The sequence below is a fragment of the Hyperolius riggenbachi genome, chromosome 9 (assembly GCF_040937935.1).
Source record: "Hyperolius riggenbachi isolate aHypRig1 chromosome 9, aHypRig1.pri, whole genome shotgun sequence".
NCBI lineage: Eukaryota > Metazoa > Chordata > Amphibia > Anura > Hyperoliidae > Hyperolius > Hyperolius riggenbachi.
The window spans coordinates 130807847-130832854 of record NC_090654.1 but is presented as its reverse complement, the minus strand read 5'-3'; the positions used below and the strand labels follow the sequence as shown (position 1 = coordinate 130832854).

At 47.1% G+C, this 25008-nt stretch overlaps 1 protein-coding gene across 1 annotated transcript in view; it reads left to right on the top strand.

The window, feature by feature from the left end:
• LOC137532693 (SLAM family member 5-like) overlaps positions 1–25008 on the top strand; it is a 412994-nt gene that overhangs the window by 335147 nt on the left and 52839 nt on the right. Inside the window, exon 5 of the mRNA XM_068253515.1 lies at positions 23268–23329. Coding sequence (XP_068109616.1) covers positions 23268–23329 — 62 coding nt within the window. The remainder of the gene's footprint in view (positions 1–23267; positions 23330–25008) is intronic.

The window sequence follows — 25008 nt, the reverse complement described above, 5'->3', positions numbered from 1 at the left end:
ATTTATTTGTAACTCTGGATACCGGGTATACCGACAGTGGAAAACCCACCACACTGATATCTTTAAGAGGACTGGCTACCTCTAAAAGAGAAACGCAGTGTGTGCGATTCTGCGACTAGATGACGTAACGCTAGAATCGCGTTCCCCAGCAGCAATGATATACTGGGGAACCACTGAGACCTCCGCAAGGAGGGATTCAGCAGAATAAACCCTTTAGTGGGAGAACCACTAAAGGGGGCAAAGTCAGACGGAAACGGTTTGGTAACAAACTGGCTGCGAGGTACCGAATCGTGAAACAGAGCAGAGTCAGAAATCTAGCCAAGGTCAGTAACGGAAATCAGATAGGCGGAGGTACAAAGTCAGAAAGCCGAACTCGTAGTGAAATAGACAAGCAGAGGTTCGGCAACGGGAGATCAGAAAATGGCACAGATAATAATAGTGCTTGCGAATATATTGGCAAAACCAATATATGTCGCAGATCAGGAAAATAACAAATCTGACTGTTGTGGGCTAGTTACGGCAAGCCGCACTTGGCCCACGATGGTACTGACTGTCAGATCACTATCTGGCTGACTATTAGATCAACTGACTGGCTGACTATAACAGAGATCAGGTTACATATAAATATACAATGATCAGGAAAACAACAAAGACTGACTGATGAGAGACAGGAGCCTTGCTCCAGCTAGGACTGTCTCTCTCGGATCTAGCTAAGGTCTGAGGGCTATCACAAAGTAACGCTTACTGCAGACAACTTGCAACTGACAGAATGCCTGCTTTTATACTGTGCTGGGCTCAACCAGCCCGCCCAGCCAATCAGCCAATCGCAGCACAGCTCAAGGACCTTACTGAGGTCAGCTGACTCTCCTTCTAAGAGTATAAAAGGCTTTATTGCACACGCACGCAGCCCCTACGGGGTCCAGACTGGATTGAGGATAGCGTTGGTGTGTGGCAGGCCCTGAGGCCTGTGAGGGAAGAACCGGACCACAGCCTCGATGTAAAGTACCCCGAGAGGCCTGTGACCGAACGGTGGATCGCAACGCCGATGCGGATGTTTCTCCGCGTTCCGCATGCGACCATGTGGTGGATGGTGCCGCTGATGCGGACGCGGACAAACCTCCGCGTTCCGCTTGCTGAATGCGGTCAGGCCGCCGTCTTATGACAGCAGGACAGCATGAAAGACCCCATTTGCACAAGGATGGATGCCGAGGTAGCCATCTCCCGTTCCTCTTCCTCACTGAAGTCACGGAAGTTCTCCTCCTCCCCTGAGCCACGTACAACACCACGGGTACCCACAAGGTGACCACAAGCCCCCTGGGACACCTGCTGTGGTTGTTCATCCACCTCATCCTCAAAGCCACCTTCCTCCTTTGACTCCTGTTCCTCAGACGACTCCTCCCTATGCATTGCCTCAGGTACAGCAGGTGCAGGCCCGGTCCGTCCATGCTGCCAAGTGAGGTGACTTCCTCAGGCGGCAGAAGTCTGGGGGCAGCAGCACCAGGCAAAAACAGGAAGTGAAGAGAGTGCCTGGCCAACCTATACTGGGGGCAACTGTACTTGGCTAACCTATACTGGGGGCAACTGTATTTAGCTACCAATACTGGGGGCACCTATGCCTGGTTAACTACCTATACTGAGGGTGTTTTTGGGGGATCACTGAAGCTATAACTTGCGGGGCAAATTGTCAGGTGCTGTGTGACCATTCCAATTCGGGGGCTGGGTTAGGGAGGGGGGGGGGGGGGGGCGTATCCTCACAAGTTTGCCTCAGGCAGCAAAAAGTCTAGAATGCTGATGGTGCCTTCCCTGCGACTCACCAGGTTTGTCACCTCTTCAAAAGGATGCATGAGCCTTCAGGCATTGCGCATGAGCATCCAGTAACGCGCCAAAAAAAATCCCCAGCTCCTCATGACCTGTCCTAGCATTGTACAGATACTCATTTATGGCGTTTTCTTGTTGGAGCAGGCTGTTAAACATTAGCAGACTTGAATTCCAGCGAGTTGGGCTGTCGCAAATCAAACACCTCACTGGCAGGTTCTTTTGCTGCTCAATATCTGCAAAGCGTGCCATGGCCGTGTAGGAACGCCTGAAATGGCCACACACCTTTCTGGACTGATTGAGGACCTCCTGTAAGTCTGGATACTTAGACACAAAGCGTTGTATAATAAGATTCAACACATGTGTCATGCAGGGCACATGTGTTAACTTTCCCAAATTCAATGCCACCAACAGATTGCTTCCGTTGTCACCAGGGCCGGATTACCGACCAGGCAACAAAAGCAGTCGCTTGGGGCCCCATTCAGAGTCAAAGGGGCCCCATTAGCACATAAACCAGCCCTTGCCATCCTGTCAGCGGTGGCTGGATGGTATAATGGTTAAAGAGACTCTGAGCAGTGCAGTAACTATGGAAAGATGCATATCATTTTAAAGCTCTCTTTCTCCTCTTTCCAATGATATCTAAACGGCTGCTCTATGACTTTTAGTTTTCGATATTTTCGCGATTGAAATCGCGGCCACAGGACGACTTTTCTCCAAAGTCAGCGGTGGCTGGATGGTATAATGGTTAAAGGGACTCTGAGCAGTGCAGTAGCTATGGAAAGATTCATATCATTTTAAAGCTCTCTTTATCCTCTTTCCAATGATATATAAACAGCTGCTCTATGCCTTTTAGTTTTCGATATTTTCGCGATTGAAATCGCGGCCACAGGACGACTTTTCTCCAAAGTCAGCGGTGGCTGGATGGTATAATGGTTAAAGGGACTCTGAGCAGTGCAGTAACTATGGAAAGATTCATATCATTTTAAAGCTCTCTTTATCCTCTTTCCAATGATATATAAACAGCTGCTCTATGCCTTTTAGTTTTCGATATTTTCGCGATTGAAATCGCGGCCACAGGACGACTTTTCTCCAAAGTCAGCGGTGGCTGGATGGTATAATGGTTAAAGGGACTCTGAGCAGTGCAGTAACTATGGAAAGATGCATATCATTTTAAAGCTCTTTTTCTCCTCTTTCCAATGATATATAAACGGCTGCTCTATGCCTTTTAGTTTTTGATATTTTCACGATCGAAATTACGGCCACAGGACGACTTTTCTCCAAAGTTGGCAGCTCGATTCAGCACAATGCAATGAAATATAAGGAACACAGGGGGATATAATTACAAACATCATGCTGGTAGGTGTGAGGATGTAATGAATTAGTTGTGGGTATGCTTAAAGGCATATCCACAGGCACTGCTTGGAGTCCCTTTAAGGGCTCTGCCGCTGACACAGGAGACCAGGGTTCAAATCTCAGCTCTGCCTGTTCAGTAAGCCAGCACCTATTCAGTAGGAGACCGTAGGAAAGTCTCTCTAACACTGCTACTGCCTATAGGGCGCGTCCTAGTGGCTGCAGCTCTGGCGCTTTGAGTCCACCAGGAGAAAAGCGCGATATAAATGTTATTTGTCTTGTCTTGTCAAATGATGCCGTGCGCTGCTGATTGTCTTCAGAGCCAGGCTCTCCATCCTAGGTCCCCCTCCTGCTACTGTGCGCTCTGCCGCTGCCCACTCCACCCTCCCTTCCCACAGAGAACCACAGCTGCAGCAAGAATGATAGCAGCAGATGGCAAACGCTCACTCACCTATCCATGATCCAAGCAATAGAGATCCCGTCATCTGAAACCCATCTGTCTCTTCTACAGTGCAGCCGCTCGCTCTGAACTTCCTGATTCTCAGATCAGACATGAAGTAGGAAGTAGTAAAAGTAGTAGTAACAGAGCGGCAGCACTCTAGAGGAGACAGATGGGCTCCGGATGACGGGACCTCTATTGCTTGGATCGCAATAGGTGAATGTGATTCATCTGGTGCTGTCATTCACCCCCACTGCGGCTGCCTTCTCTGCTGGACTATCGTATTCACTGGGATTGAGGCTGCATGGTGACTGTCTATTTTTGGAGGAAATTGGTTGTTTGTTGGTGGGAGTGGTTATGTAATTCTGTCTGGGGAACGGCTTCCGGTTTGGCGGTGTCCAGAGCTTTCTGCTATTGCCAGGCTGGAGATGCAGGGGGAAAGTGCTGCTGCTGTGATATCTGGCGCCCTCTTCACAGGGGTGCCCCAGCCCCTGAGTGCAAATGTCCCAGCCATTCATCTCTCACTCTGCATTTTGCCGCTGCTATTCCCTGCATTGTGCACCCACAGAGGAAAGCGTGCTGTTGCCCATAGCAACCAGTAGCTCGGCTGCCCGGTGTGTGCGACATATTGCTGTGCAGCTGCATCTTCTGATTCTATTACGACATGATGGGGGGGCCCAAATCAGTTACTTTGCTTAGGGCCCCATTTAGCCTTAATCCGGCTCTGGTTGTCACACACCACTTTGCTGATCTCCAGTTGGTGTGGGGTCAGCCACTGATCCACCTGTTCATTCAGAGTAGTGTTGGGCGAACACCTAGATGTTCGGGTTCGAGAACGTTCGCCGAACATCGCCGCGATGTTCGGGTGTTCGCGCCGAACTCCGAACATAATGGAAGTCAATGGGGACCCGAACTTTCGTGCTTTGTAAAGCTTCCTTACATGCTACATACCCCAAATTAGCAGGGTATGTGAACCTTGGGAGTGGGTACCAGAGAAAAAAAAATATTTGAAAAAGAGCTTATAGTTTTTGAGAAAACTGATTGTAAAGTTTCAAAGGAAAAACTGTCTTTTAAATGCGGAAAATGTCATGTTTCTTTGCACAGGTAACGTGCTTTTTACCGCCATGCAGTCATAAATGTAATAAAGATGAGAGGTTCCATAAACAGGGACTGGTAACGCTAACCCAGCAGCAGCAGCAGCAGCACACGTGATGGAACAGGAGGAGGCGCAGGAGGAGAAGGCCACGCTTTGAGACACAACAACCCAGGCCTTGCATGAGGACAAGAAGCGTGCGGATAGCATGCTTTTTACCGCCATGCAGTCATAAATGTAATAAAGATGAGAGGTTCCATAAACAGGGACCGGTAACGCTAACCCAGCAGCAGCAGAAGCACACGTGATGGAACAGGAGGAGGCGCAGGAGGAGAAGGCCACGCTTTGAGACACAACAACCCAGGCCTTGCATGAGTACAAGAAGCGTGCGGATAGCATGCTTTTTACCACCATGCAGTCATAAATGTAATGAAGAGAAGAGGTTCCATAAACAGGGACCGGTAACGCTAACCCAGCAGCAGCAGCAGCACACGTGATGGAACAGGAGGAGGCGCAGGAGGAGAAGGCCACGCTTTGAGACACAACAACCCAGGCCTTGCATGAGGACAAGAAGCGTGCGGATAGCATGCTTTTTACCGCCATGCAGTCATAAATGAAATAAAGAGAAGAGGTTCCATAAACAGGGACCGGCAACGCTAACCCAGCAGCAGCAGCTCACGTGATGGAACAGGAGCAGGCGCAGGAGGAGAAGGCCACGCTTTTTGAGACACAACAACCCAGGCCTTGCATGAGGACAAAAAGCGTGCGGATATAGCAGCAATGCTTTTTGCCGCCATGCAGTCATAAATGTAATACAGATGAGAGGTTCAAGAAACAGGGACCGGAAACGCTAAACCATCCCAGATGTTCATTGGTCATGATACTTGGTTGGGGTCCTGGAGTGTTGCGTAGTCGTTTCCAATCCAGGATTGATTCATTTTAATTTGAGTCAGACGGTCTGCATTTTCTGTGGAGAGGCGGATACGCCGATCTGTGACGATGCCTCCGGCAGCACTGAAACAGCGTTCCGACATAACGCTGGCTGCCGGGCAAGCCAGCACCTCTATTGCGTACATTGCCAGTTCGTGCCAGGTGTCTAGCTTCGATACCCAATAGTTGAAGGGTGCAGATGGATTGTTAGACACAGCTACGCCATCTGACATGTAGTCCTTGACCATCTTCTCCAGGCGATCGGTGTTGGAGGTGGATCTGCACGCTTGCTGTTCAGTGGGCTGCTGCTGCATGGGTGTCAGAAAATTTTCCCACTCCAAGGACACTGCCGATACCATTCCCTTTTGGGCACTAGCTGCGGCTTGTGTTGTTTGCTGCCCTCCTGGTCGTCCTGGGTTTGCGGAAGTCAGTCTGTCGGCGTACAACTGGCTAGAGGAGGGGGAGGATGTCAATCTCCTCTCTAAAGTCTCCACAAGGGCCTGCTGGTATTCTTCCATTTTGACCTGTCTGACTCTTTCTTCAAGCAGTTTTGGAACATTGTGTTTGTACCGTGGATCCAGAAGGGTATAAACTCAGTAATTGGTGTTGTCCAGAATGCGCACAATGCGTGGGTCGCGTTCAATGCAGTCTAGCATGAATTGAGCCATGTGTGCCAGAGTCCTGCCAGAATCCTTATCATCCTCTTGTGAGCGTTGTGATAGTTGTTGTGATGCATCATAGTCGTCACCTTCTTCCTGGTCTGCTTCTGCTGACCATTCGCGCTGAATTGTGGAAGTCCAACGTGCACCGCTCTGGCCCTCGTCAGTGGTGGCAGGAAATTCCTGCTCCAACTCCAGCTGTTCCTCCTCCTCTTCTTCGTCATAGCTGCTGGGGCCAGCGTTTCCTGAGGCGGATGGCCTGATGTTGGTACCATCACGCTGATCGTTTTCTCCTTCAGATTCCCCCAGTTGCATCATGGCAGCTGTTTCCTTGATTTTCAACATTGACCTCTTCAGTAAACACAGCAGTGGTATGGTAATGCTGACTGAAGAGTTGTCACTGCTCACAAGCAACGTGGATTGCTCAAAATTTTGGAGGACTTGGCAGAGGTCCAACATGTTGGCCCAATCGGATCCACAGAAGCTTGGCAGCTGGCCGGATGCGCCTCGGTACTGCGCCGTCATGTACTGGACCACTGCACTCTTCTGCTCGCAAAAGCGGGCTAGCATGTGCAGCGTAGAATTCCAGCGCGTAGGGACATCACACAGCAAGCGATGGTGGGGGAGATTGAAGCGCTCCTGCATCTTGGCGAGTGCCCCCGAAGCAGTACTTGAATTTCTACAATGTTTGGCCACTCGTCGCACCTTCAACAGAAGATCGGCCACGCCTGGGTATGTCCTCAGGAACCGCTGAACTACTAGGTTCATCACGTGCGCCAGGCAAGGGATGTGTGTCAGTTTAGCCAACCTTAAAGCGCGAATGAGATTACTCCCATTATCACACACAACCATGCCCGGTTTCAGGTCCAGCGGTGCCAGCCACAAATCCGTCTGTTCCTTTATTCCCCTCCAAATTTCCTCCCCTGTGTGCTGCTTTTCCCCAAGGCAGATCAGCTTCAGCAACGCTTGCTGACGCATGCCAACAGCTGTGCTGCACTGCTTCCACGATCCTACTGGTGCTGGTGCTGGGTTCGCGTTTCCGGATGAAGTACAGCTTTGAGATGCGTTGGAGGAGAAGGAGTCAGAGAGGTAGCTGCTGCTGTTGTTATCCAGTGGGAGGGACGGCGGTGCAGCTGTTTGCGGCGTGGGCAACACCCGCGACGTAGCAGGTGAGGAATCGCTGCCAGGCTCCACAAGGTTCACCCAGTGCGCGGTAAGGGAGATGTATCGACCCTGGCCGAACGCACTCGTCCAGGTGTCAGTGGTGAGGTGAACCTTGCAGGCAACGGCATTCTTCAAGCTTTGGGTTATTTTGCTGACCACGTGCTCATGCAACTCAGGCACTGCAGAACGCGCAAAGTGGTAGCGGCTGGGAACCACGTAACGTGGGGTGGCCACTGACATCATGCCCTTGAAGCTGTTTGTCTCCACCACTCGATATGGCAGCATTTCGCAGGCCAGAAGCTTGGCTATGCTGGCTGTTACTGCCACGGCCCGGGGGTCATTTGCTGGCAATTTCCTCTTGCGCTCAAACATCTCCGAGACAGACAACTGAACCGTAGGGCTGCACACTGAAGGGCTGTTGGTTGTTGTGTTTGGTGAAGACTGGGAGACCTCAAGAGCACTACTCCGGAAAGTGACAGTGTCAGCGTCGTCTGAGGTTTGTGAATGTTGTGAACCACGCAATGGCTGGGCTACTGCTGCTGCTGAGGCGGGTCTGGTGGTGAGTCTGGTGAACCCAAGGGAGGCAGTGTTGCTGGTACCCTGTCCTGTCGAGTTTGCCCACAGAGTGGGATGTTTGGATAGCATGTGGCGGCTCATGCTGGTGGTGGAGAGGTTGTTAATACTTTTCCCCCTGCTCAGGCGGGTCTTGCACACCTTGCAAATCGCCATGGTAACATCCTCAGTGCAGTCTTCAAAGAAAGCCCAGACTTTGGAGCACCTGCCTTGCTGGCGATTTCTGTTTGCGCCTCTTTTGCCTCTCACTTGAACTTCCACGCTTGTGGTGCCTGAAATTTTGCGCCGCCTACCTTGTGGCACAAGGCGAACTCGTGCAGCAGTGGGTTCTTCAACAGACTCATCTGTGCTGCTGCTACGACGGCGATGTTCTCGTTCACAAACAAAATCTGGGTCTCTGTCCACATTGTCCATACCCTCCCCTTTCATCTCCTCAAACTCGTCATATGTCATTGTGGGGGGCCGCCGCCGTGGAGTAGAGCTCCCCAGAACAACCTCTGCGCAGCTCACTCCAATGTCGTCTTCCAGAGCTTCTCGGCCAACCTCCTGCAATTGCAACCCCTCCTGCCCAACTTGCTCTGGGATTTGGGTTTCAAAGTCCTCGGACTCGCCTTGTTGTATTTCAGTGCCCGGTGCATTTCCCACAGTAATGGTTGTGAATCCGGGCACAACATTTCTGGCTGTTCCTCCATTGACCTTTCAAAGGTGGAAGTTTGTTGGGCTGGGAATAGCTCCTGCGAATACCCCATTGTGTCCTGAGGTAATTCATCGGACTGGTTATCTGGCAGTTGTGTGCGTGGTGTCGCTGCCGGTTGTGTCAGCTTTGTGCCCACTGGCTCCTTGTAACTGGCTGAGGACTCGGACCTCGTGCGTGATGTGCTGGTGCTGCTTAACCCACTGCTGGACGCTTGAGAGGTCATCCAAGTAATTATCTGGTCCTGTTCTTTTGGATCTGTGAGGGTTGTTGTCCTGGACAACATGGGCGGTATTGAGTGGGTTTTCTTGGGTGCTCCCCTGTGGCCTGTACGTGAACCGTCAGGGGAAACACCTCTTCCCTTGCCCCTCCCTCTTTCACCGGATTTCTTCCTCATTTCACTTATCCTTAAAGTACACGCTGACTGGCAGCAGTACAGTGGCAGTACAGAAATGCTATACAGTGGTGGGTGAGCGGTGTACCACTATTGCCAGCAGCGACACAGAGCACAATGCTATACAGTGGCGGGTGAGCGGTGTACTACTGTTCCCAGCAGACAAAGAGTGGCAGTAAACACAATGCTATATAGTGTGGCTGAGCCGTGTACACACAGTGGCAGTAAACAATGCTATATAGTCTGGCTGAGCGGTGTACACACAGTGGCAGTACACACAATGCTATATAGTCTGGCTGAGCGGTGTACACAGAGTGGCAGTACACACAATGCTATATAGTCTGGCTGAGCGGTGTACACAGAGTGGCAGTAAACAATGCTATATAGTCTGGCTGAGCGGTGTACACAGAGTGGCAGTACACACAATGCTATATAGTCTGGCTGAGCAGTGTACACAGAGTGGCAGTAAACAATGCTATATAGTCTGACTGAGCGGTGTACACAGAGTGGCAGTAAACAATGCTATATAGTCTGGCTGAGCGGTGTACACAGAGTGGCAGTAAACAATGCTATATAGTCTGGCTGAGCGGTGTACACAGAGTGGCAGTAAACAATGCTATATAGTCTGGCTGAGCGGTGTACACACAGTGGCAGTACACACAATGCTATATAGTCTGGCTGAGCGGTGTACACACAGTGGCAGTACACACAATGCTATATAGTCTGGCTGAGCGGTGTACACAGAGTAGCAGTACACACAATGCTATATAGTCTGGCTGAGCGGTGTACACAGAGTGGCAGTACACACAATGCTATATAGTCTGGCTGAGCCGTGTACACACAGTGGCAGTAAACAATGCTATATAGTCTGGCTGAGCGGTGTACACACAGTGGCAGTACACACAATGCTATATAGTCTGGCTGAGTGGTGTACACACAGTGGCAGCACACACAATGCTATATAGTCTGGCTGAGCGGTGTACACAGAGTGGCAGTACACACAATGCTATATAGTCTGGCTGAGCGGTGTACACAGAGTGGCAGTACACACAATGCTATATAGTCTGGCTGAGCGGTGTACACAGAGTGGCAGTAAACAATGCTATATAGTCTGGCTGAGCGGTGTACACAGAGTGGCAGTACACACAATGCTATATAGTCTGGCTGAGCGGTGTACACAGAGTGGCAGTAAACAATGCTATATAGTCTGGCTGAGCGGTGTACACAGAGTGGCAGTAAACAATGCTATATAGTCTGGCTGAGCGGTGTACACAGAGTGGCAGTACACACAATGCTATATAGTCTGGCTGAGCGGTGTACACAGAGTGGCAGTACACACAATGCTATATAGTCTGGCTGAGCGGTGCACACAGAGTGGCAGTAAACAATGCTATATAGTCTGGCTGAGCGGTGTACACAGAGTGGCAGTACACACAATGCTATATAGTCTGGCTGAGCCGTGTACACACAGTGGCAGTAAACAATGCTATATAGTCTGGCTGAGCGGTGTACACAGAGTGGCAGTAAACAATGCTATATAGTCTGGCTGAGCGGTGTACACAGAGTGGCAGTACACACAATGCTATATAGTCTGGCTGAGCCGTGTACACACAATGGCAGTAAACAATGCTATATATAGCGTGGCTGAGCGAGGTACACAGTGGCAGTACACACAATGCTATATAGTGTGGCTGAGCGAGCGGTGTACTACTGTTCCCAGCAGCGACACACAATGACTGGGGGGACCCTGGCTAGTGTGGCTGGAGCGCGAACTACCCTGCCTGCCTACCCAAAGCTAAACCCACAGACAAATGGCGGAGATATGACGTGGTTCGGGTATTTATTTACCCGAACCACGTGACCGTTCGGCCAATCAGAGCGCGTTCGGGCCGAACCACGTGACCCGTTCGGCCAATCAGAGCGCGTTCAGGGGCCGAACCACGTGACCCGTTCGGCCAATCACAGCGCTAGCCGAACGTTCAGGGAACGTTCGGCCATGCGCTCTTAGTTCGGCCATATGGCCGAACGGTTTGGCCGAGCACCATCAGGTGTTCGGCCGAACTCGAACATCACCCGAACAGGGTGATGTTCTGCAGAACCCGAACAGTGGCGAACACTGTTCGCCCAACACTAATTCAGAGCGGCCAGGAGCACTTGTCTGGTGTGACTCTCGGCTTGCAGGCAAGTCAAACCCAGGATGGCATGACACTGTTGTACCTGGGATGTGGAATATCTGGATGCCCTGGGCACTGGGGGGTGCAGTTGTTGTACTAGTAGAGAAAGCCGCAGCAGGAGAAGAGGACTCAGCCGAGGAGGATGGAGGAGGAGTAGGAGGAGAAGAGGAGATGGCAGCAGGCCTGCCTGCAAGTCATGGTGGTGTCACCAACTCTTCTGCAAAGCCACACAATCCTTGCTTGGCAGCCGTCCACAAGTTTACCCAATGCGCAGTGTACATGATATACCTGCCCTGACCGTGCTTTGCAGACCAGGTATCAGTGGTCAGATGGACCCTTGCCTCAACACTTTGGGCCTGATTCACAAAGCGGTGCTAACAGTTAGCACCCTGGTGAAAAGCCCTTTATCATGCCTAAACTCAGTTTAGGCATGATAAGTTTAGGTGTGATAAGTTTAGGTGTGATAAGTTTAGGCATGATAAGTTTAGGTGTGATAAGTTTAGGCATGATAAGTTTTAGCACCAACTGCGTTAGCACCGCAATGCACAGCTGATCAAAAGTTTTGCACTAGCAAAGTCTGGTGCACTTCGCATACAGTTTAATGGCTCTGCTTTGCGTGCGGGACTTTGTAAGCGATCTACACCTATCTAAACTTAGCATGCCTAAACTTATCACACCTAAACTTATCACACCTAAACTTATCATGCCTAAACTGGCTTTTCACCAGCATGGTGCAATGGTTATCACGCCTAAAGTCTCTAACTGGGTTAGCACCGCTTTGTGAATCGAGCCCCTTGTGCCAGAGATGCTACGACTTGTCTTTCCACATGACGGTACAGGTTAGAAATTGCCTTTTTGGAAAATAAGTTTCTGCCTGGTAGCTTCCACTGTGGTGTGCCAATCGCAAAACAATTTTTTTAAGGGCCTCAGACTCCACCAGCTTGTATAGTAAAAGCTGGCAGGCTAACAGTTCCGACTATCCAGCTGTCAGACGCCGGGCAAGGGGGTGACTCTGAGACATTGGCTTCTTCCGCTCAAAAACTTCCTTGACAAAAAGCTGACTGTGGGCAGATGAGCCAGAACTGCTGAAGGTGAGAGGCGGCGGAGTGGAGGGTGGTTGAGAGGGGACAAGGACAGCAGAGGTTGACATGGCTGAAGATGCTGGACCAGGAGGACGAGTATGGCTTTGAGTTTGTGTGCTGCTTTTCCTGATGTGTTCATCCCATAGGTGTTTGTGATGTGAGATCATGTGCCTTCACAAAGCAATTGAGCCTAGGAGGGTGTTGGACTTCCCACGACTGTTTCCTTTGGCAGAGTTTGCAAATGGCTTCGCTGTTATCAGAGGCAGACACACAAAGAAAATACTACACTGCTGAGCTTCAGAATGACAGCATTCTGGTGGTGACAACAGCAGGCGTTGAAGGGCGTATTGGCTGGCTGACCCCAGGTTTCGATACATGCTGTCTGACAGTGCAACTAGCTCCTTTCTGATGAGCTCCCCCTGCTAGTTACAACAACTCATCTTCTCCTTTCTCTGTCCCCTATCTGAACTGTCCCCCTGTTCTTCATCTCTTCTTGCGGGCACCCACGTGACATTAATGGACACATCGTCATCATCATCAACTGCTTCACTTGTATCAGACACCTCCAAAAAGGCACCAACAACGGGTACTATATCATCATCATCATTATCCTCACACCTCACATCCATGTGTGTACTGACGCCTGACTGAGACATATCAGGTGGTGTAACATCCTTATCGCCTTCATCTTCTGCCAATAATGATTGTGCATCACTAAATTTATCACATGATTGTGACATATTAAGTGGAGCAGCTGTGGTGCTATTGATGGTTGTGGCTGCCGTCGAGTGGTAAGTTGTTGTGGGGTGTCCGAATCAGAGCAAGAGGAGGATGGTGTGTCAAGGCTCCATGCGGAAGCTGTGTACTGTGTAAGCCAGTCAACTAAGTCCTCTGAATTTTGGGTGTTGATGGCAAGATCAAGTGAGATGGAAGGTGATATAGGGATTATGACATGTCCTGTTATGTATACTCACTTACAGACCTTATATCTGTAAATTTATGTTTGATACATACTATGCTTCTAATCCAGGTGCATTTACCTATATCCTCAATTTATGGATTTCTTTTACTGTCATATTTGGCCAAAATTATACCTGCAATCTCAGTTAAACTCCTTGGGCCTGATTCACAAAGCGGTGATAACTCAGTTATCACACCTAAAAGACTTTAGGCATGATAACCTTTGCACCACACTGGTGAAAAGCCAGTTTAGGTGTGATAAGTTTAGGCATGATAAGTTTAGGTGTGATAAGTTTAGGCATGCTAAGTTTAGATAAGTTTAGATCGCTTGCAAAGTCCCGCACGCAAAGCAGCGCCATTAAACTTTATACGAAGTGCACCAGTCTTTGCTAGCGTAAAACTTTTGATCAGCTGTGCACTGCGGTGCTAACGCAGTTGGCACTTAAACTTATCACACCTAAACTTATCACACCTAAACTTATCATGCCTAAACTTATCACACCTAAACTTATCACACCTAAACTTATCATGCCTAAACTGAGTTTAGGCATGATAAAGGGCTATTCACCAGGGTGCTAACTGTTAGCACCGCTTTGTGAATCAGGCCCCTTAACTTATTTACAACATATATACAATTTTGAAATGAGTCCACAGCACTCACTGTCATCAACACTACGTAGTGTTAATAATTGCTTACCAATACGTGGACTGCAGGTCATGCCCTTGCTTCAGTTATGGGAATGACCCAACCTGCTTATAAAACACTTAAAACAACTATAGTACTTATAATAACTATACATCAATATACATTGTTTTTAAAGATCACACTCATGGCATACAGTACTGCTTTCATTGATTAATTTCATGGGAGACATCAGATCCCACCTTTCCACATGGATATCAGATCTCTTTCCCTTTGGAATCCCAGATTCCTTTTACACTTTTGAGGTGCTATCAGAGAACCTACCGGGGTTCAGCCAATCCGTGCTAACAGTATGGGGTAGTAAAATGGAATTACTTACCCAATACTGTTGATAACGGATCCCGATTCTGACACCAGATGATAGAACTTGCCTTTTCAGCTCCACCCTCAAATTCCCAAGTTGCCCATGTGTGTGATCTTTCTGCACAGGAGAACAATAACGAGGAACACCCTAAGTACAACGGCATTGCTCTGATTTATGTACTTTAAGGACAGGGTATATATGGACAGTCAGTGAATGCAAGATTTTACAGTCCAATCAGCTGCTTAAACATTTCAGTGTGTTTATAGACCAATCAGATACTTTTTACAGGATGGCATACATATTTGGCTAGTTTGTCATTACACAATATTAGTGCTTTCTACGTTAGCACAATAACAATAACAATAATATTTCTATAGCGCTTTTCTCCCTGGGGACTCAAAGCGCTGTGACCCTGCATTATGCAGTCTCAAAGGCTAGGGAAAAGAGGTGAGTTTTTAGCCTTTTTTTAAAGCTGTCCAGAGAAGGAGCCTCTCGTACTAATTGTGGAAGTGAGTTTCATAGAGTAGTGGCTGCATAGGAAAAGGCCCGGGCACCAAATGTTAAGTGTATCCTGGGAATAACCAGCTTCATCTTGTTGGCAGAGCGGATGGTGCTTGGAGGGGCATAAAGTTCCAATAGATCCGCTATGCTTTTGGGTCCCATGTGGTTTAGAGCCTTGAATGTCAGCAGGCAGATCTTAAAATTGATTCTCCATTTTACTGGCAACCAGTGAAGAGTTTGCCGTACTGGGGTGATGTGTGAGCTGCGGGGGGCATTGGCTAGGAGTCTGGCAGCAGCATTCTGTACTAATTTTAAGGGGTGCAGAACCTTATCTGGAGATCCGATGAACAGGGCGTTGCAGTAGTCTAGGTGGGAGGATACAAATGCATGAACCAGGGTAGGTAGGTCTTCAGCTTGGATAAGGTGTTTGATTTTCGCTATATTTCTTATATGGAAGAAGGAAGACTTGATGACCGCTGATACCTGCTGTCTGAGTTTTAGATTTCCATCCAGGATCACCCCAAGGTTTCGCACAGAGTCTTTATACTGTACGGTATCTACTCCACTTGCTAGTTTGAGGTGGTGAGCATTTTGAACTTTATCCATCATGTGTGGACCACCTACCACCAACACCTCTGTTTTGTCAGAGTTCAGCCTCAGCCAGCTGGTGTACATCCAATTTTGTAAATCCACTAGACACGCATTTATGGATGCTGATGGGTCTTGGGTGCCAGGCTTGAAGGACAAATACAGTTGTGTGTCATCTGCATAACAATGGTATCCTAGGCCATAGTTCTAGATTATTTTGCCCAGTGGGAGCATGTAGACTGCAAAGAGTAATGGTGATAGTACAGAACCCTGTGGAACTCCATAGGCAAGTGGCACTGGATTAGTGTAGTGTGTGCCCAGACATACTTGCTTTGTCCTGCCAGATAGGAAGGTCTGAAACCAGCTGAAAACAGTACCCTTTACGCCACAGCAATTCTTCAGTCGCTGGATAAGTATTTCATGATCCACAGTATCAAATGCTGCAGACAAGTCAAGAAGAATCAGAATTGAGCAATCACCCTTGTCCCTTGCAGTAAGTAGATCATTCATTACTCGGACTAATGCCGTTTCAGTGCTGTGCCTTTTCCTGAATCCTGACTGAAAAGTATCAAAGATGTTGTTATCTGTAAGCCTGGCTTCTAGCTGGTTGGTGACTGCTTTCTCGATAACTTTTGATAGGAATGGTAAGTTCGCCACAGGTCTGTAGTTGGTCACAGAATCAGGATCTAGTGATGGTTTCTTCAAGAGGGGTTGTATGATTGCTTTCTTTAGTTCTTCTGAGAAAAGTCCACTTTGCAAGGAGCACTGAGTGATTTTGTGAAGTGCTGGCCTGATCAGCTCTGGGCACTGCATTAAGTATCCAGTTGGGCCAGGATCCAGGTTGCAGGTAGTGGGGCGGAGCCTTTGAATGAGAATCCCAAAATCTTCTTCATTCAGAGTGTTAAAGACTTGCCATAGTGGTAAGGTAGTAGGCATATGCAAAGTCCAGTGCTGAATTGATGTTGTTGGTGTAATGCTGGCACGGATGGCAGACACCTTGTTTGTGAAGAAGGCAGAGAATTCTTCACACCTTTCCTTGGAGAATGTGGTTGGGCCTTTTAGGCAGGAAGGATTGCAGAGTGATTCCACTGTGTGGAAGAGTTGAGCAGCTCTGTTGTTGGCTGTAGATATTTTGTGCGAGGTAAAGTCTGATTTTTTTCTTGGTTGTTGCTTGTTGGTATTGTCTGAGGTGTCGAACTAGGCTAAATTTGTGCTCCTCAGACCCTGATTTACGCCACTGTCTTTTTAGTCTGCACCCTTTCTTTTTTAGTTCCATGATGGTTTTGTCAAACCAATTAGCTTTCTGCTTTATAACTGAACTTAATTCCCTACTAAGGGAATTAAGTTCAGTTATAGATAAACCCCTTTATCTTATATTTTGCTATTCTCTTTCAACTGGCAGAGTCCCAGGGGATGGGCGTACAGCCCACGTTTTCCCATTATTTAAGAAGGGAAAAAAAATCAGATCCAGGAAATTATAGACCTGTCCTGTAAGCTTAACATCAGTTGTATGCAAACTATTTGATGGGTTACTAAGAGATACTATACATGACTTCATAGTATAAAATAATCTTATCTCTCAGCATCAGCATGGGTTTACTAAAGACAGGTCCTGTTTGACTAACATGCTCAGTTTTAATGAGGTAGTGAACACTAATGTGGATATTGGGAATGCTGTAGATGTGATATACTTGGACTTTGCAAAGGCCTTCGACACTGTTCCCCACAAAAGTCTGGTGAAAAAGCTGAGAATGCAAGGACTGGGGAAGAGTCTGTGTGCATGGATAGGGAACTGGCTAATGGACAGAAAACAAAGAGTTATGGTCAATGGATCATACTCAAAATGGGTGACTGTTAGCAGTGGGGTCCCACAGGGGTCTGTACTGGGTCCAGTGCTCTTCAATTTATTAATGACCTAGTTGATGCAGTAGAAAGCAATGTTGCTATTTGTGCAGATGATCAGGGCCGGATTTGTACTTTTTACCGCCCAAGGCCAACTATACTGTCTATTTGTTTTTTATATCTGTGTGCCCCAATGAGAATTCTACTTACTTTTCATCATTGGATGTCACAGACAATAACTATTTTAGTAATATGCGTATAGACTATGTTATGTTTTCCTTAAGAACTTTTATGTTATGCTTGCTATCTCGTTAATGATGGAACCATTGTGTCACCATGAGAGGCTGATGTGTACCTGCATGATAGAGCTTACAGGTCTTGCAGGGATGACACAAGTACAGGACAGAGGGTTCAAAGGGTAAAGCTGTCCTTGTAGATAAGAATGGCTGCATAGAACAGCTTTACTGCCCCTCACTGAGCCGCCCCTAAATTTCTGGTGCCCTAGGCCATGGCCTATGTGGCCTTGCCAGAAATCCGGCCCTGCAGATGATACAAAATTGTGCAAAATCACCATCTCTCAGTAAGATAGTGACATTTTGCAACAGGATCTGGATAGGATGGTTATATGCGCACATAAATGGCAGATTAAATCCAATGTTGAAAAATGTAAAGTCATGCATTTTGGTCGTACCAATGGTCTAGCATCATACAAAATAAACGGTATACAGATGGGGACATCAAACTTGGAGAAGGACTTAGGAGTACTCATCGGCAACAAGTTAAATAATCGTATTTAATGCCAAGCCGCTGCAGCTAAAGCTAATACAATTTTGGGATGCATTAAAAGGGAAAATAAAAACTTGAGATGCTGGCATAATATTGCCCGTTTAACTCTCTAGTAAGGCCACATCTGAAATATGGAAATCAGTTCTGGGCACCACATTACAGGAAAGATGTTGCAGTTTTAGAGCAGGTGCAGAGACGAGCAACAAAATTGATATGTGGGATGGATGGTCTCACTTACTAAGAAAGGTTAGATAAGCTGGGTTTATTTCGTCTAGAGAAAAGACGCCTTAGAGGGGATCTAATTAACATGTATAAATGCATCAGAGGTCAATATAAAAGCTTGGCGGATGAGCTTTTTGTCCCTAGGCCTTCTCAAGGGACTAGAGGACATGATCTGTGCATGGAGGAAAAAAGTTTTAGCCATTTTTTTTAGGAAAGGATTTTTTACAGTGAGAGTGATTAAGATGTGGAATGCATTGCCACAGGAAGTAGTTATGGCAAATTCTATACCTGCATTTAAAGTGGGCTTAAATGCTTTCCTTGCGTTGAAAGACATCCATGGCTACAATTACTAGGTAATGCCCAGTCATGTTGATCCAGGGATTTTATCTGATTCATCTGGAGTCGGGAAGGAATTTTTTCCCTTTTGGGGTTTTTCGCCTTCTTCTGGATCAACAGGGATATGTGAGGGAGCAGGCTGGTGTTGTACTTTGTTCTCTGGTTGAACCTGATGGACGTTTGTCTTTTTTCAACCCAAATAACTATGTACCTATACAGTGGAGCACTTTTCACAATGCACACTTGTTTTGTGAAGGACAAGAAATTATTATTGTCTCTGAAGGTAAAGCATTGGTTCTTATAACAGGTAATAATAGAAAAAGACTGGTCCTTAATGAATCAGTATAAAATAATAATAAAAAGAATATAATAGTTTATATTATTCACATACAATAAACAATAAAAAAAATCCTCCAGTGTGGTTAAGTGGTGCTGGAGAAAAAGCAATACAGATGGAGATTTCTTGTTACACCAACAAGTTTTTCATGACTACAGGGATCTACTTTCTAGCTCACAGCACTCATACTTCTTCTCTCTCATAACCACAAACTCCTGCAGTCCAAAACAGCTGATTAACCTCTTGAAGACTGCAGTGTCAAACCCCCCAAACGACCAGGCCTTTTTTTGCTTAAATGGCCACTGCAGCTTTAAGGCTAAACTGCAGGGCCGCACAACACAGCACCCAAGTGATCTCCCCCCCCTTTTCTCCCCACCAACAGAGCTCTCTGTTGGTGGGGTCTGATCGCCCCCCACATGTTTATTTTTTTTAATATAAATATTATTGTTAGTGATTTTTATTGAAAAATCACTGTTTGTTTACATAAGTTCCCTCCCTACCTCCCTCCCTCCCCGCAGCCAGCCAATTACGGCGATCGGCTGTCATAGGCTTCTGCCTATGAGAGCCGATCGCTCTCTTGTCCCCCAGGGGGATAGCCGTGTGACACGGCTGTCCCCAGTACAGCGCTGCAGCCGATCGCAGCGCTGTACACAGAAATAGACGGCGATCTCGCCGTCTAACAGTCTCCCGAGCGGCAGTAGCCGCTCGGAGACTGAAGGCGGGGCGGAGCTCCGCCCCCCAAGCAGGAGATGCGCGCGCATCATGCGCGCGATCTCCTGCATTAGCTGGCCCCAGGACTTTACGCCAATTGGCGTTAGGCGGTCCTGGGGCTGCCGCCGCGACCACGCCCATCGGCGTGACGCGGTCGGCAAAAGGTTAACACCTTTAATCCAAACACATCCTGTCTGATTAATGACCTCGATTCATAGAGCACAGCACGGTAAATGTAAAATGCTTTGTAAATCACCGCATTCTGTATTTTAGACTTAAGTGTGCTGATTCATAAAAATGTTCACAGGTGCGGTAGAAGTTCGGTAATTTACCGGCTTCAACAGACAAAAACTTGTTAGGTAACAGCAGAGCAATGTGAAGCTGTCTGTGTGTTGTTACAAGCTGTACTCCGTGCAGTGAGGGCATTACAATAGTAAGAGGCATCCCGACATCCCTTTAGATGTACATGTTTGTTATACTGTTTGTTATGCTGCCTCTGCTCGCTCTGAATCTGTCTGTTAGTCTTTCTTAACATTTTATTTATTTGCCACAGCTTAGATGAACTCCAAGAAACTTTAAACATGCCCTGCTTTGGTGATTTTCCCACTAGTTCATCCACATCTTTAAATAGGAACCTAAGGGGTTAAATGGCCACAGGGGAAGCCACTTCTGTTCCTTTCTCTCTGCTCGCTGCCTGGGGGGTAGAAAAAAGCTAGTTCCACCTGAGAAGCCTGTGCAACCTATCAAAATCTGATCATCGGGACTTGCAGGAGAAAGGGGTTGCTTCTATTGGCTCTGCTCCTGTCAGTCATAGCTTATCTCTCTCTGCTTGTGTGAGTCACGCTGGCTTCCCACAGACTCACACAGTCTTTGCCCTGATTTCACCACACCAGAGGTGCCGGTAAAATTTTGGGCTTTTACTACGTGTTCTAGTCTTTATGTATTGACATTTACTGACATTTGCTGATATGTTGAGGTATTTACCTCACAAGTCATTAATTTACCTCACTGCTCATTCATTTCAGCTTTTCGTGCTCGGTAAAGTCAGCTGTTTTGTGCATTACCGTATGCGGTAATGCTGTATGAATTGGGGCTATTATCTATAATGCAGGGGTGTAACTATACTTAACAGGGCCCGCCTGCAGAAATGATAGCATGGGGCCCCCTTGATCCCCGAACCCTATGCAGGTCACATGATCGGAGTCGGTGAATGGCAGCAGAGATTGTTCTGCTGTTAAACAGACTCTGTAACGAAAAAAAGTCCCCTGTGGGGTACTTACCTCAGGAGGGGGAAGCCAATAGATCATAATGAGGCTTCCCCCATTCCCCTCCATCCCACAGTGGCAGCGCTGGATTTCCCCAAAACCACAGCCAACAATGTATTGTGCTGTGGTGCAGGCGTAGTATCGCCTGCAATATTTACCTTCCCTGGCTCCAGCACAGGTGCAGTAGGGCTCCCCAGTGGGATCAATCGGAAATAGCCGATCCTAGATCCCAGTCAGGCCTGCGCAGTAGAGCGGACCCGACTTGGACCGGCTATTTCCGCCTGATCCTGAATCCGAGCAGAGAGCCGCTACTGCGCCTGCACTGGAGCTAGGAAGGTAAATATTTACACACCCGCCATTTGGGGGCTTCTAGCGCTGCCAGTGTGGAACAAAAGAGGACGAGGGAAGCATCGTTAGAATCCAAAGGCTTCCCCCTCCCGAGATAAGTACCGCACAGGGGACTTTTTTCGTCACAGATTCTCTTTAAGCAGCTTCTGGAAGCAGGAAAAAATTACACATGACCTGCACACGTTTTTTTGTGAGTAAACAGGGAAGGTTTTTTGCTAATTGGCTGCACTTGTGGTTGGGGAGAGAGGAGGAGGGGCAGCAAAGCCTCTGTGCCCCCTGCAATGGCAGGGGTCACAGAGGTGATTGCTACCCCTATGCTATAATGGTCTGGAGCCTTTGGATCCCTAACAGTTGGCAATTAAGGCAGACCCCACTTGGATTATTAATAATAATAATAATAATGCTAACATTTGAATATCGCCTTTCACCCATCGGACTCAAACCGCTTGAGAATTGCAGCCTCTAAGGACGAACTCAGTATGCCACTTGCAGTGTTATCGAGTCTTGTCCAAGGACTCCTTACTGCACAGGTATTGGCTTTAGCAGGGGCACAGAGGAGGTGCATTTAACCGGTAAACTATCCAGCCACTATTAGCAATGATTGATTATTTAGAACCTAAAACCCATAAAAAAATGATCAGATTACTAGGATGTGCAAGAAACTGGCACATTTGAAACACCCAATATATCAGGATTCATACAGTAGCCTCACAATAATTGTCAACTGTATATGATGCAGTGCTCACCACCTTCTTATAGTTTGCCTAGTTGCAGGCTATTAGATAGATACAATCATTGTTTATACAGGAAACAGCCACACATCTGGCCAGTGTAGCTCTCCTCAGTGCTCCGCTGGTGATAATTAGCTGATATAAACCTTAGAAAAAAACAGCAGAGAAAACCACATGGTGTGCATCACCTCAAAACACACCCTAGTTGTAGATAGTGGCAGCCACCACAGAGAGAGAGAGTGCATGTATGGCCCCCCTTTAGATTCTGCTCAACCACAAGCTTCCTGGCATACCAGCATATAATAATAACAAAGATTGTCCATCTGATTTTAGAGCAGATGTCTCATAGGGTAAAAACATCTCGCGGCTGTTTCCTGTATAAACAGGCTCACAATAATGTTGTGTTATTCTCTTCCTCAGAATTTGGGTAGTGCAGCCCACTAATTGTTTGAAGCAGAGTACACCTGCCCTAGTCTCTCAAAACGTATGTTTTAATAAAGCAGTATGACCTCCCCAAATCATTTTCTCTCTTTCTCAATGTGATTGATTTACTTGAACTTTTCATGCACATTTATTAAGCAAAAGCTGGCTGCATGAATGCACCGCTTGCAGTTGGTGACGGCTGTATAGTAATTCACCATAGTGAACAACAGTCATCTGCAGTGGTGCAACACTTATCAGCTTCATGACACTGTGGCATCTTGGAGTGTGTTCATCAAAGGCATATGTCTAGATATGCAATCTTTATACAGGTAGTCCCCGGTAAACAAACAAATTAGGGACTGTAGGCTCATTCTTAAAGAGAACCCAAGGTGTCACAAAGTTAAAAAATGTAAATACTTACCTAAGGAAAGGAAAGCCTCTGTATCCTCCAGAGGCTTCCAACGCTGTCTTACGGTCCCCTGCCACTCGCCCTCAACATCAGGTCCATGCTCCTCTACTGGCATGAGTGGGACCGCACTGCACCCACGCAAGCACAACCGCACCTGCGCAATTGCATTGAACATGCACGAGTGGCTCCAGCTCACTGCGCAGACAGGGTCGTACTTGAGCAACCTATTGTCGGTAAACTTCAGGGGGTCTGTGCTCAGCAATGGTGGACCGGAGCACAGCGAGGAAAGCCTCTATTAGATCCAGAGGCTTCCTTCGTCTTGCTTGTAGGTATTTACTTTTTTTAACTACTTGATGTATGTTCATACCTTTACATATGCTGTATATCCATCTTAACCTCTGTCATCTTCTTCTTTTGCCCTCAATTTTTTCAAGCATCAGGGATTTCTCCAAAGAATCCGGTCTTCGCAGTATGGGACCAAATCAGAGTTTTAATGGTAGTATCAACCCTTCTAGTGAATAATCTGGACTTATTTCTGTAAATATTGACTAATTAGATCTTCTTGCAGTCCAGGGAACTATCAGTACCTTTCTCCATACCCACAGTTCAAAAGCATACATTTTTCTACACATGACCATATTTATAGTCCAACTTTCACAGCCATACTACAGGGAAGACCATATGGGGTATAAGTGGTATCATCTGCATATCTCAGATTGTTAATATTCCTGCAAGCTATTTACAATTATTTACTGCTATTTACATTATTTATAGTACTTTTCATGGCATCAGAAATGTAATTTTCCAGAAGTCCTTTAAGATCATCACATAATTTTCACTAGCTGTGACAGCTTGTGAAAAGGTGTTCCTTATAATACTATTATTGTTTATGGTGTTTATAAAGCCCCAACATATTACGCAGCGCTGGACAATAAATACTTACAATAATACAAAGGATGACAGCTATAACAAGGTTATACAACATAGGACAAAGCTATACAAGACATACAGGGTACAAAATACACGATCAACTGATTTGGGGCTGGGTTGGTAGACCCCATAATTCAAGTGTGAGGCTGTTATGGAAAGGAGCGCATGATCATGTAGAATATGCTAGGGAAGTGAGCACACTGCCAAACGCTTAGCCCTTCCCTGTTTACACTTAAACATTTGCTTTCAGTGATAACTGAAACAAAAATGATTTTCAAAGTCATGCTCATGGTTTCCTATGGCACCTTTCACACTTAACGCATTTTAACTGAAATCTTTTTCACAATCACTGCTATGAAAAAAAGAAACGCGTACTAACGCGTACCAACGCACACTAATGCACACCAACTGATTAAGTGTAAATGGGCCTTTACAATCTAAGGGATAGGCCGTAGAAGAAGCTATGACTTTGTGATCCATTTGATGACTTAGTGATGTGATGTTGAGAGGCATAAATATCCTTTTTACATTGGAATGAAGGTCATCAAAACTCTTTGAATGTCCTGGAGCATTGTGAAGGACAAGAATATTTTGACTGAAATGTTTCTGCTGGAGTAGTAACATTCAACAACAGGGACAGAATGGTTGAAAAAACTGTCTTCAAAGTGTGATGATCTGCTCGGCTGCCTGTGCAGGCAGGCAGCTTTTTGACCATTGTTTAGGTTTGCATGCTGCAGGACTCTGGAAAGGAGAGCTTCTGTCAGTTTTGCAGCTTGTGCTTGCTGAGGAATTTGCATACGTTGTCATGCAAATTGCCTGGCCACATTCATTGGAGGCGTGTACTATAAGTACTATGTGTGTCCCACAATGCTTGGCTGGTCATAAGGATTCCTTCCTGTGAAACACTCCTGGAGGAGTATCAGCCATGCTCTTTGTTTGAAGATCAGCTTAGAGTAATTCCTGGAAACTGTGCTAGGCAGGTTCCCTAGTGCAGTTAGGATTGTTTATCTGTTTTGTTTGTTCTGTTGCGATTGTCCTGTCCCAGCGGTGGTCGACAGGAAATTGTTCTGATCTCTGTTCTTGGAGTATAGCTGGTGCAGCGGTTGCTACCAGCTATCTCTTCTGATCTGTCTCACTTGGATCACACTGGCATCCTACGCTAGCGCTGTGGATCCTTCTGTTCTGTCTCCTTGGATCGCGCTAGCCACTTTCCGCTAGTGCTGTGGATCCTTCTGTTCTGCCTTC